We start from the raw sequence: 13,113 nt of genomic DNA, 5'->3' as shown, positions 1-13,113 counted from the left end.
TCAAAATACTAGAATCCTAGAAACAATGTAAAATAAAATTAGGCTAGATCAGATCAAATCCAGTGCAAACAAAGCAAACTGGGGAAAAGATAGAACCCCAAAATGTGTATCCTCATAATTCTCCTAGCTGAAGACTAGTTCAACTCTTACCGTTTTGGAAGCCAAATTGAACCTGCCGGTAAGAGACTCCAACTCCACAGAAGTTTCCACCAGTACTGAATTTGTCCTCCTAAGAATATTCTGAAATTATCTGGATTGGATAGCTGTCCCAGTGCCTACCTAAATCAGTCACAGAGTGTATATGCTTGTGATAATTGTACATGTAAATCTCAAATTTCACATGTCTTTGATATAGACATCAGCCTAAGTTTGTTTTCTAGAGTAATCCAAGTGCAGGGAGGGAGGTTTAGGTTGTTCAGTAGGAAAAACTTCCTAACTGTCATGGTAATTAAACACTGGAATAAATTACCTAGGAAGATTGTGGAATCTCTATAGCTGGAGATTTTAAAGAACAGGTTAGACAAACACCTGACAAGGATGGTCGAGAGATACTTAGTCATAGCATGAGTGTAGGCAACTGGACTAGATGGGTGACCTCTCGAGTTTGTTCCAGTCCTATGATTCTATGCAGAAATGAAAGTAACTTAAATTTCTTACAGTCCCAGACTGGTGGGGGGCCTCCCCTAGCTAGCCCCTTTCACCTGCCTGTTGCTTAGCACAGTAGCCTTCAGGAGAGCCTGGCTGGGAGTGTGACCCACTTCCTCCTGCAGAAGAGTGCCCTAGCCGACTCTCACTTTCATATTCTATTCTATTCTATTCTATTCTATTCTATTCTATTCTATTCTATTCTATTCACATTACCTTTTTCACAGTGTGTAGTCATAATTCTTAACCTTGTGAGACTCAGCCACGGAACCCATTGCCTTAAATTGGAATTATACCTATTTATACTGGGACTGAACATATGTCACATTGTAAAGCACGGACCTAAATAAAGCGCATAAGCAAAATTAGTGGGGGTGGAGGGTGGAGAAGAGAGGCATGTGGCCTGCCTAAATTGGCTAACTGCAACAAAAATGAAGAGAAACCTCGCCAATGAATAATCTGTGAAATGTGTTCTTTGGTGTCTCTGAGTTTTGTGTTTTCTTATCCTAGGATGAAGAGGAGGAGATCAAACAGGAAATTAACATGCTAAAGAAGTATTCTCATCACCGAAATATAGCCACATATTATGGTGCTTTTATTAAAAAGAATCCACCTGGAATGGATGATCAACTCTGGGTAGGCAGTGCTTTTAAATATCTTCTTCTTCTTTTTATAAGCCTTGGGATTTGATCTACTGAGTTTCCTCTCATTGTAGTCTAACCTCCCACCTCTTCCCCCCCCCCCCCCCCCCCATTGCAAAAGCTCTTGTTCTGCCTTATTTAGGAACCATTTGCTTTGTTTATGCTGTATCTTCATATTGAAACTGGTTGTAGCTTGTGATGTGAAGGAACACACTCCTGTTTTGCCAGAAAGGCAGGATTAGACCTTTGATACAGGACTCAATCAAAAATAAACATGCAGGTGGAATTTAGTGATGTGCTGGAGAAAAGGAAGTTTGGTCAAAGAAGTTTCACTACAACACTGAAGCTAAATAGTTGAATGCCTTGGAGGTCTGAACCTCCACAGGCTGTCACTCCCACTGGCTTCACTTGGAGTTATAAGTGCTCAGCATCTCTAAGGATCAGTCTCAAACTCTCTTCCATCCCTCTCTATCTTGCTTGTTTTCACTTGAATACAGGGACACAGTGAGTTACTTACTCAGGTCCCCAAACTTGGGAGAATTTGGTTCAAATCTAGATCTTCTTGCACAAGAGAAATGACCATGGTCTCAGTCTGGATCCTAATTGACATATGTCCATCCCGCATCTGGCAACGTGTTTGGGAGAGACCCAAAGCTGGAACATCAGTGAAGCTGTTGCAGTTCAGGGTTCCATTTAGTTCTTCATCTCGTACTATCAGAGACATTAAAAAAGAATTCTAGATACCGACTGTGCCAGATTTTGATGTGTTACACGGATGTAAATCTGTACTCCATTGAGTAACACCTGTGTAATTGAGATCATCATCTGTAATTATATCTTCTCTTTTTATTGTGGCACTTTTTAGGGGAAATCACATGATGGTTGTGTTGAAATGACTAAAAATAATGGGAAAGTCATGTAAATGCAGCAACACGGGTATTGTTTTATAGTCTCAATAACACTTGCAGAGCAAGTAACGATAACTGTGATTTGTGCTGTGATAACCACGGTCAGATGCAAAAATAATAGGTGCCATATTTGAGCCAAACTTTTTATAAACTCTATCCTGAACTCAAAAGTTTTCCCATGAAATTGTGGGGAGGGAGAAATTCAGACCCAGTTTTTGAAAAGTGTTCTCTATTTTGGGGTTGTCCAGTTTTTGGGTGGCCAACTTAAGGTGTTCTGAGGCATGTCTTTTGAGAAATGCTGAACATCCATAATTCCACAGGAGATCAGTGCAGAAAGGCTGGTTTCTATCATTGTGGAAAATTGGACTGTTTCCAGGCAGATACCCAAAAAAAGAAGCAACCAAAACACGTCAACATTTTTGAAAATTTGGCCCTAAAGTAGGGGGTCTCAAACTCAGGGCCAGCAAGCCATCCCCAGCTGGAGCTGTGTCACAATCTGGCCCAGGAGTCTGAGAGGGGGAGGAAGGAGGTAGGGTTGTCTGTTCTTGTCCCCCAAGCCTTGCCCCTTTCTGACACTACCCTGCCCTCTCCCCTCCATGGCACCTAACCTCAACCCTCGAGGGGCGTGGCCTTAGGGTGTTGCGGGTGGGGGGAAGCAGAGCACAGCAGAGTGAGTATGCCCCCATGCGCGACTCCCACTGCTGCAGAGAGTGCGGGGAGCCTGACCACTGATGTTGCCCCACGCCAGACTCCCCTCGTAATTCCCAGGGCTGTGTCCGTTGGGGTAACAGGTGCCAAGGGGGGAGAGGATGGGACAATGGCATGGAGGGATGTGGGTTGGGGGGTGGAGATGGACAGCCCCTTACTCCAGCCCATCTAGATTACCAGAACAGATTGCACAACTGTTCTAGCCAGGGATTGCCTGCAGGCTGTGCATTTGAGACCCCAGCCTAAAGCTCTTACTGAAGGTTCTCTGGTATACTCCTTTGCACTCCGGATGTAGATGGTTAATCATCCCCGTGGGGCCCACTGCAGGCAGCGGCAGCTCTGTGCTCCTTCCCCTCCCAGCTGCAGATTATGCGCTGGCTCTCCTTGCTGGCCCCACTCCCAGGGAGCCGGCTTCGCGGTGGTGGGCTTATATATAAGCTTTATACTACCAAGCCCGCAGTGTGTTTAACCATGTAACCGCTAGGATTGTTAGCAGATACACGGTTACGTTTTTAAATTACTTTTTACATCCCTAGTTTGAACTCCTTAGAGCTGTTACAGAGCATTGGTTTGCTTTGCGTTTCACACAGCCCAGGCTTTTATTTGGCAGCTCTCTAAGGTTCCCAGATAAATTGGTTCAAATGTTTGTCGAATGCGCATGCCAAAATGTCAACAAGTCATGGGAATAAAATCACAGAATACATGATTTCCGTGGCATCTGTGACTAAAATATAGCTGAACTAAAGGGGGTGCTGCCAGTGATCCCTGTATTTAGGTTGTCTAAGGCTTTCCATTATAAAGTGTTCTTACAATATCTGTCTGTCTGTCTGTTTTTAGAACCTTTTGCACATCCTTGGCTTGTGCTGGTCCATTCGATTCAGCAAAAAGAAAGCTCTTGTTCTAGAAAAGTGCCTTTTCTTTGTCTCATGGAGTTCTATTCAGGTTTAGCAGCTTTCTAAGCTGTTAAAATGAGCATTTCCTTTGTGTTGCTTTGTGTTCCTCAGGAAAATCTTGGTAGGGTGCCACCATAAATAAACACAACCCTGAGGGATGTGGGGACTTTTGTAAGAGCGGGGGTGCTGAAATCCAACCTCCTACTCCTTTCTGCTCCTCCCCAGCTGAGGCAGGAAGCAAAGCCCCATCACACGGAGCTGGCAGCCAGGTTCGCAAGTCACAGGGCCAGGCAGCATCAGAGCCCACATCTTGCAGGTGGTAGGCTGGTAGCCTAGGGGTGCTGCAGCATCCCTAGTTCTCATGCCTAAGACAACCCTTCTATAAAATTCATTACATGCTGCCACCACAGCATCCGATGCTGCACAGGGAACCTTTGGGAGCTGCCAGAGCAGTTGTAGCAGCTGATGTTGAAGGGACAGCTCAGCTGTGCCATGCCAGGCTGACCTTCTCTTGAACAGGCTCAATGGTCCTAGTGTCCTTTGCCATCTTCTGGGGCACCACGTGGGACGGGAGCACTACTATTTGGATGGAACTGTAGGACTGGAAGGGACCTCAAAAGGTCTTCTGGTTTAGTCCTCTGCATTCAAGGCACCATCTAGACCAGGGCTGGGCAAGATGTGACTCCTGGGCCAGATCTAGCCCACTTAACTATTTGATCCAACCCATGGGCTGCATCTGGCTACTTACTATTCATGTCCTCCTGTGGGTGCCACAGAATGTCCAGGAGGTGTCTCAGGCAGCAGAACCTTATTTAAAGGGCTCCCGGCCTCACCACTACTGTGTTGCCCGGTGACCACTCAGGGTGGCTGTGGCTATTTAAAGGGCTTGTGGCTCGGCCGTTGCAGGGTAGCACCAATACCAGGAACCATGAGCCCTTTAAATAGGGTCCTGCTGCCTGAGACACCTCCTGGAAATTCGGTGGCATAATTTGCTTAATAAGAAATGTGAGGTCCCTGACAGCTTACCAAAATTTGTGGAGTGGCCCTGCTGTGAGAATTATTGCTCATCCCTGAGCTACACCATCCTTGACAGATGTTTGTGTAAGCTGCTCTTAAAATCTCCAGTGCTGGAGATTTCACAACCTCCCTAAGCAATTCATGCCAGTGCTTAACTACCCTGACCGGAGAGTTTAAGCAGGCTCCCCCTTGACCTTCCCTCTGATCCAGCACATGGTACTAGAGGTCCATCTGGCCTCTGGGATAGTAGCTTTCTCTTGCTGTCCCTATAACTCAAGTGGCAGCAGTTTATGCTTTAGTGCTAAAGATTCTGGGCTGCCCCCCTGTTGATGGTTCATGAGTATGTTCTTCCAGTTGTACCTGTTGGAATCTGTTTTTACTTTGTTGCGGTTTCAGTCTGATTAACTCTTTTCTGGTCAGACAAGTTTATCTCTAAAGCTCCTGTCCAGGGGCCTCCACAACAACTCAAACTTGCCAAAGATAAATAATGACAGAAAAAGAATCTCCCATAATAGAATCTCCTTTGTCAGATTCTCCCGCCCTGGAGAAAGGCCCAGGAAAATAAATTAGCCCCACTTCTTTCAGGCAGCTGGAACCAACGAAGGCATAAGCTGGAATTATGATTCCTCCAGAACAGCAGTTCTCAAATTGTATTGCAATTTCTGACAACAAAAATCACTACACAACCCCAGAAGGGGGGGAATGGAGCCAAAGCCCAAGCCCTACCTTCAGCCTTAAGTGTGGGGGAAGTGGGTCTTGGTCTTGGTCTTTGGCTTCTGCATTTGACCCAGCAAGTGTCATGCCAGCCCTGAAGACCCCATTTTAATGGTTTGCACCCACCATTTGAGATCCACTGTCCCCTAAGATTCTGCTGAGCCCCTTCCACAATTGTGCAAGGGAGAAAGCTTTTTATACCCACACCTCTATTTGCATCCCCTTGGGCTCAATAACTGGTTGCACGCCTGTGTCTTGTGTCAGCCTAGATGATACGATGGTCCCTTAAAAATGTATGAATCAACCTACTCAGTAGCTTGGCCAGAGTCTGGACCTTTACTTAAAGACAAAGGGATTAATCATAGCAATGTAAAGCTTTCAGGCGATTGATGAGTCGTGCTAAATTTCATCCTCTTTACATTTAAAAGGGATTGTGTGGCTAGTGTTTTAGAAAGAATATGTCCTGTACTGAAGGCGAATGAGAAGTGTTTGAGGGAAACACCTTTGACAGTGGGAAATGAGCAACGCTTTTGTCTCTGTATTAAATCACTGTTGTGTGAGGTATCTGATAGAATTCTCATCCCGTTCCAATTTAATCGGTTGTTGCTTTGGAGATAAAGGCTTGTTTATTTTTCACCAGCTCTTTATTGAAATAAAACTGTTTCTGATAATGCCCAAGTAATTCTCTTTATCGACACTGAGAGGCTTGATACGGAAATCATAAAAGGGAGCTTTTTCAATAGAGATTAAGATCTCTCGGAAACAAGGCAAGCTTCTGACAACATATTGTCGTTCCCCCGCAGTACCAAAGTGGTGTAGAGGTCTTTCAGTTCGACTGTTCTCCATTCAATAACAGCAACCGGCAAAGAAATAATGAACTACTACACCAATTAATTTCCCTGCAACTAGAAAGCTGCACACAGCATATTCTGCTGTGTCTCCTGACATTACAGATGCAGTATTACAAATCTAACACATTTATAAAAGGGAAATAAAAATCACTTGCATAATAAGAAATGGAGGAGGAAGGTAAAGCATTTGGCATTAGAGATGGCGATGACCTAGGGTTTTTTCACCTTCTTCTGCAGCATGGAGTGCAGATGACTTGCTGGGATTATCTGGATGTATCTCACTTAGCCTTGCCATTAACGGCATCTCAGGCATCAGTGCACCTATGTCCGTCCTATTCCCGGCCTGCATTTAGTCTCGTGTGCTGTAGTTCTTTGATCTGTTTTGGTTGTTGGGTTTAGTGTGCAGGTATTAGGTGGTGGTGGTGGCCTGTGATATACGGGAGGTCAGACTGGGTGATCTGATGGACACCCTCAAGCCTTAAACTGTGACTTGCAGTGTAAAAGACATTGAAATTGGTTTTGACTGTGTTTTGGTCAAAATGTTGCTTTTAGATGTTCATAATTGAGATCTTTGATCTTCTCTCTGCTCATGCAGATCTTTTGTCAGTGGAGGTTCTATGCAGGTGCAGGTTGAACATCTCTAGTCCAAAACTCCCTGGTCCAGAACCATCCGTCATCTGGAATTATTTTAGTTAGCCAGATATCCTCTTTTCATGGATGTGACCAAGTTTCTCGCGGTCCCACAAAGTTTGTTTACAGCTACCAGTCCTGACTCTCAGTGTTCTGTGCTGTAATGTAGCTCTTACTTTACCCCTAAATGTCCTCTAAAGCCCAGTAAGCAGTAGGAGTGTTGATAATGCCACTAGACAATTCTGATTTCTCCTCATCCGTAAAATTACCTGGTTCGGAACCAGTCAGATCCTGAGAGGGCCAGGCTGGAGAGGTTCAACCTGTAGCTAGAGGAGAGTATCCGAGACAAAATTCACTGCAAATCTTAGAGAATGTTGCCCCCAGAGAAGAATTAGTTTGTCTTATCAGGGTAGATGGGCTACAGCAACGGGCATAAAGTAACAGAGCTCAGCTAACAGGTGGACTAGGACATTAGATCACTCAGTACCAAGGAATGTTTTTTGGGAAATAGCTGAAGCGAATCAAGGAAACATAAACATGCATCTCTGATTTCCCCAGCTGTCTTTGTGTATGGGTGTGTTTGGTCAGCTAGTGTCTTGCTTTGTTAGGAGCAGATTTTGCTTGGTTCTTGCTAGGTGCACAAAGAAGGCACAATAAATCTTCCCGTCTGCTTGTATGCCCTCATAGCCTCCTCCCTATTAGTCCCCCTGTGAACACAAATCTTCCTTCTATAAGGGAGGAAGGAGGTGAGACAGTGACCCCTATTGCATTAATTTAATGGATAAGGGCCCAAAGAATTAACATGACCTTGTAATTGTCCAACATTGAACAGTGTGGTTCAGGGATTGATATACAGAACGATATACTTAATGCCATGGCAACCACTGTTAAATATCCCTTTAACCTTTTAGTGAATATACAGAAAAGAAGGAAGACAGTTATAGCATTTGAAGTGCAAACTATTAAGCAAAGCTTTCCTTTTAACCACATCCCGCTTCTCCCTTTTGCTGGAGGGAGTTTTTAGAAGGAAAAGAAAAAACCCTGGTTGCCCATCTCCGACATGGTGTTAAAGATGGTAATAGCTTTCCCCTGGGGACAAGAGAAGTTACTTGAGAAGGGGTGAAGTTGTTAGTGTTGCGCCTGCTGTTAAAGACAAAACAAGATAAGCACACAAGCAAAAAGAGAACGCAAAGAACCACAAAGATTTTTAAAAAATGCGGGTTCTGTCTCTGGTTTGGAATTTAAATTGCAACCTCACTGCCTTAAAAAACACAAACCAAACCAAACTACAGGCACAATACACAGTCTTATCAGCTACTCTGAGATCCAGCAAACATGTCCCAGCATTTGGCTGCTTAGGGCATTATTTCTAGCTGCTTTTTTCTGGACAAAGGCTCTCAGCATGTTGCAAAATATGCAGACATGACTGGCTAAGCCGGACTCTTATTAGGCAGAAGGAAAAGGGGTAGAGACAAGAAAGAAAGGAAAAAAAGGTAGTAAAGGGAAAAGACTCTTCAATGGTTTGGGCAGGGCTGTCCCTAGCAATGCTGGTGCCCGACACAGCCCAGCATCTGCTCCACCACCATGGGAAGGGGCTGCCGGGGCAGAAGCTAAGGGATGCAGGAGTCCTGTAGAGCAGGCTATCTCATCTGCAGCCTCAGCAGAGCAGGTGGGAGCCACTGGCAGTAGTGAGCAGCATGAGCCCGCAGGCTGGAGGCCTCAGGAGGAGCAGAGGGCAGCTATGCCGCTGGCCGGAGCAAAGTGACTTTTTCCCCCTCCACGGCGGAAGGGGAAACAGCTGCTTCTCTCCGGCCAGTGGCATGGCCATCCCGCTGCTCCTCTGGAATCCTCCAGTCTGCAGACTTATGCTGGACTCAAGAGGGCCGGGGGGAGGCAGCCAGGGAGGGGATGGGGCTATGGCAGCAGGATGGGCAGAGTGGGGAGATCCTGGCCACCAGAGCTGACACACAGCACATAACTGCTAGGGCACCATGAAATGTGGGGCAACTTGGTGTCCCAAAATGTCGTGGTGTCCTACAAAAGTGTAGTTTGCATATGGGTGGGGACAGCCCCAGGTTGGGGGTGGGCAGCAGGTACACCAGGTCTCCTATCCTGGATTTAGCTGGATATGTGGAGGTGACAGTGTCTTCTGGGCCCCTCTTTTGGGCCTGGTCTGGTCAGGATCTCTCTCAGGAGTAAGAGGGTCCCTGGAGACAGTCGCTGGAGGTGGCAGCTGTGATGGCAAAAACTCACTTTATCCCCCCCTGCATCCCCCTCCTGTTCTGCAATGTGATTTGTCCTTTTCATATTTGTTCATTTTTTTAAATTGTATCCTTTGGTATATATGGTTGTGACTACTTTCTTCCACTATTTGATCTGAGGAAGTGGGTCTGGCCCACGAAAGCTCATCATCTAATAAACCATCTTGTTAGTCTTTAAAGTGCTACATTGTCCTGCATTTTGCTTCACTTTATCCCCTTCTCTCATCCTTCCATCAGCCAGTGTCACAGTTGCCAGCTTTTTTTCTTCCACTGATTTTTTTCCTCTCTTCTTTTAAAACCCCCCAGAAGGGAGTCATGGATTGAAATTACCCTTCCTTTCATTATTTTGTCCACCAATTAGATCTAATTTCTCACACTCCTATCTTGGGTCATTGATTTTCAGCCCCACACTGTTTTGTTTATCAGGCATGATCTTAACACAGTCTTTGATTTCTGTCAATAGGCCTTTTTGTGTGGACTAATTCAATCAGTCTCTTTATTGCACCTTTTCCCATCAATATTTGCAGGCTATCCTGATGCTTTTTGAACTTTCGTACACTGTGCACAGCTGAGCTCACACGTAAGGAAAAAGTGTAGGCCCATTATCACAACACCTCCCTCTGCTGAAGTGACCTGCCATACAGCACAACGCTATGTGCAGGGCAACATGCACACCCCATGTGAGCTGGGGAGCTCATGGGAGGGATTGTGCCTCTTTCAAATCCAAAGTGCCACATTCCCTACAGAGAGTCATGTGCAGTCTAAGAGCATGAGCAGTGGAGCCGCAAGCAAAAAGCAATGAGAGATAGAAGGCACAAAGATTATTGGTGAATGTCTTATAAAGTTAAACACAATGAATTTCTCCTTCCCCCGTGTATCATCCCTCCATCCTATCAAGTATTGGATCCCAAAAATGAATTCCCAGCCTTAATTCCAGTCTTCTTATGATGTGCTGCTGATCCCTGAACTTTTTATCCCCACAAATGAATTGTCCACTCATCAGATAAATGAAGTAGAGGACCCAATGAGCAAATTGCTTCTAGGTGTCATGGTAGGTATCAAGAAATAGGAAATGAATGGAGAGCAGTGGCTTGCAAACCAGCTTAAAGAGAGCATTCCACTGTTGAAGAAAACATGGAGTCATTTTAGAGAGGCAAGCCACTAAGGTGTTGAGGTTGGCATCATTGTACAGAGTACTGGGCATGGGTAAGTGATGGACTTTTAGAGGGGGACAGAATTATGCAGAGGGTCATAAAGAGACTTGACCTTGATTGTATGGGTGATCAACACAAAGAAGTCCTTCCTTAGCACATTGATGTTCCAGAGCTGATTCTGGGAATGTTAGGGTTAGCGTTTTTTATGTTCCCCCATAACTGTATACTGTGTGTTAATATGGGGGTTGCTTTGCTGGTTGATTGCCAGCCGTCCTGGCCATCTGCAATGTATTGAAGTAATTAACCAAAAATCTCTGCCATATATGTACAATTGTAATAGATGTTGCTCCTGTGTCTAGAATTGGATTTACACTACATGCAGAGTAAGCTTCAGGGTGGTAACAGCTGAGAGCAGAGCAGTGGTTCTCCCCATTCCCCAGTGGGGAGAAGTACTTACCTTTCTGGCAGGGAGATGGATTGCTTCCATGGCAACCCTAAAAATGAGAGGTCAGGTAGCTTTATAATAAAGGGAGGAAATTACAAACACGCAGCATTCAGAATACATATCCTTGGCAAGTAGCTTGGAGTTCCTGCTATGCCACAGATGTGAGGAAGTTCATTCAGCCTTTTCTAAGATGTAATGTCACTTACAGACAGATCAGCTGATCTCCCAAGAATGATCCTAAATCAGGATAACTCCATCTACAGCCAGGCTGTCAGTGAGCAGATACTGTTGATACAGAGGTGCATGTACCAGGGGAATCCTGCAAAAAATAGAAAGGATTTTTAAATGTAATATTTCATCTTTTCTTATATTTTTCAGCAGTTAAAATGTATTCAGGCCATTTTTACTTTTGGCAATATTAAGTGTAAATCTAGGGTAGCTCCCATTGCAATTTAAATTTACACTAGGGTTCTTGAGAGTAGAATTTGTCCCATTGTATTCTAAAAGTGATGGTCAAAATCCCGCTGTCTCACACATGCAAACTCATCCAGACTTCTGGAGGGTTGCACATCTGTGTACCTAAGAGTAGTCTCGTTCCACAAATCCGTGGCTATCCACAGAGCACGTTTGCAGATTGGATGTGGATACACATTTTGTATCTGTACTGGGCTCCATCGTTCTGTTGAGTGGACTCATTGGAAAAATGTCTCTGCACAACTGGAACCGTACATAACCCAAATGAAATATTTAGAAGTTTGAACTTGTCAGGAAAAAGATTTAAGCTGACCTTTATTCTCATGACCTTCAAAGCCCACTTTCAGTGATAGTCCATATGACCTGAAAGCAAAATACAAAAAAGAATGCTTGGGAAGAGGCAGTTACAAAGAGATTGGCATTGAACAGGACTGGTTAATGGAGTCTGGCTGAGAAGATAGATGATTTGTCATAAGCAAGACTTTCTGTTGCTTTGTGGCTAAATAAGCCTAAGCCATTTAATTTCCAGTTCTGTTCAGAGCTATTTGTGCAGGAGCTGTGTACCTATTGTAAACTCTCAGTCCTATGATTGTGTCCACTCATTTCTCCTTCGCTCTTTGAAATCCTGCTTAGAAGTCCTGACAATACCTACTTTCCGGCTTTCTAAGTGACATGAATTACTTGTCTGGCCTTGTATTGTTAGAAGGTGCTAACAGAATGTAACCAGGCAAATTATATATTTATGAAAGTCTGCAAGGGTGTTTATATTGTAGGCCGCTGCCTTCAAAGAAAGGAGACTGGCATGTCAGTAGCCCACGTTTCTAGTACCCTGCTGGCTCAAGCAACCAGACAAACATGCTGCAGTGGTTTAGATTGGACAGAGCAGTATCAGAGAGTTAGTAGTAGTGCTCTTTAATTTGCAGCCTGTTCTAGCTGTGGTGCTTGTAGAGTCAATTAAAATCCATGATTATCTATTCAGTTCAGCATGTTGAACGGGGACATTCCTTTCTACACAATATTGTAATCAATGCATAATACAAAATCAATTGTTTTCTCATTTTCAGAAACAAGCAGCAGCTTTTCTGCTGAATTACCAGGTGAAGGTTATAGAATTTTTACTGCCCTGCCATGGGCTCCAGGTGTTAATAAATGTGGTTTTAGCATAAAGAGTGATGTGTGCAATAAGAAAGAAGGGATCCTTGATAAAGGAGCTATGGAAGCATAAGAGCCCCTAAAAAGTTTATATTGGCTGGGGTCCATACACTGGTCTGTGCTCAGCCCCATTCTGTATCCAGTCACAGAGCTGAATATAGCTTTTGTAGTCCCCTCTGCAAAGTAGAAAGCAAAGGCCTTATTCAGCATACACCCCACCTTTTGGTCAGTTCTGTCAACTCTTTCTACTCACAGCACGCACCTGGACAACTCAGGCTGTGGTAACTTACCTTGTCTTCAGCCGCCACATATATAATCATGATCAGTTATGTTTCGTGAAGCCTTCTGCTGTCTCTGTATGGAGAGAAAGCCAGTAAGCGGAGCTAATATCAGTGGCCTCCACATGGTCATCTGCCCTCATGGTGCCCATGTGGATACGTTTTCTGGGGGGGGGGGGGGGGGGATTTATGGTAGAGAACACATGAACTTCATGGACCGCAGAAAAAGTGAAAAATAATTATCTTGTCTGAGACCTTGTTCAGTATCAACCTGGATGTGATGGACCACAACAGCAATGGAGCCTTCTCAACCAGTTTCATAGCAGACATGGAATTTGTGCT

At 44.6% G+C, this 13,113-nt stretch overlaps 1 protein-coding gene across 11 annotated transcripts in view; it reads left to right on the top strand.

The window, feature by feature from the left end:
* TNIK (TRAF2 and NCK interacting kinase) overlaps positions 1-13,113 on the top strand; it is a 352,035-nt gene that overhangs the window by 198,985 nt on the left and 139,937 nt on the right. For all 11 annotated transcript variants that reach the window (XM_075937944.1, XM_075937946.1, XM_075937945.1 and 8 more), the window contains exon 4: positions 1,156-1,281. In XM_075937944.1, coding sequence (XP_075794059.1) covers positions 1,156-1,281 — 126 coding nt within the window. The remainder of the gene's footprint in view (positions 1-1,155; positions 1,282-13,113) is intronic.

The sequence above is a fragment of the Pelodiscus sinensis genome, chromosome 10, assembly GCF_049634645.1.
Source record: "Pelodiscus sinensis isolate JC-2024 chromosome 10, ASM4963464v1, whole genome shotgun sequence".
NCBI classification, from domain to species: Eukaryota; Metazoa; Chordata; order Testudines; family Trionychidae; genus Pelodiscus; species Pelodiscus sinensis.
This window is presented reverse-complemented; position numbering and strand designations above follow the sequence as displayed.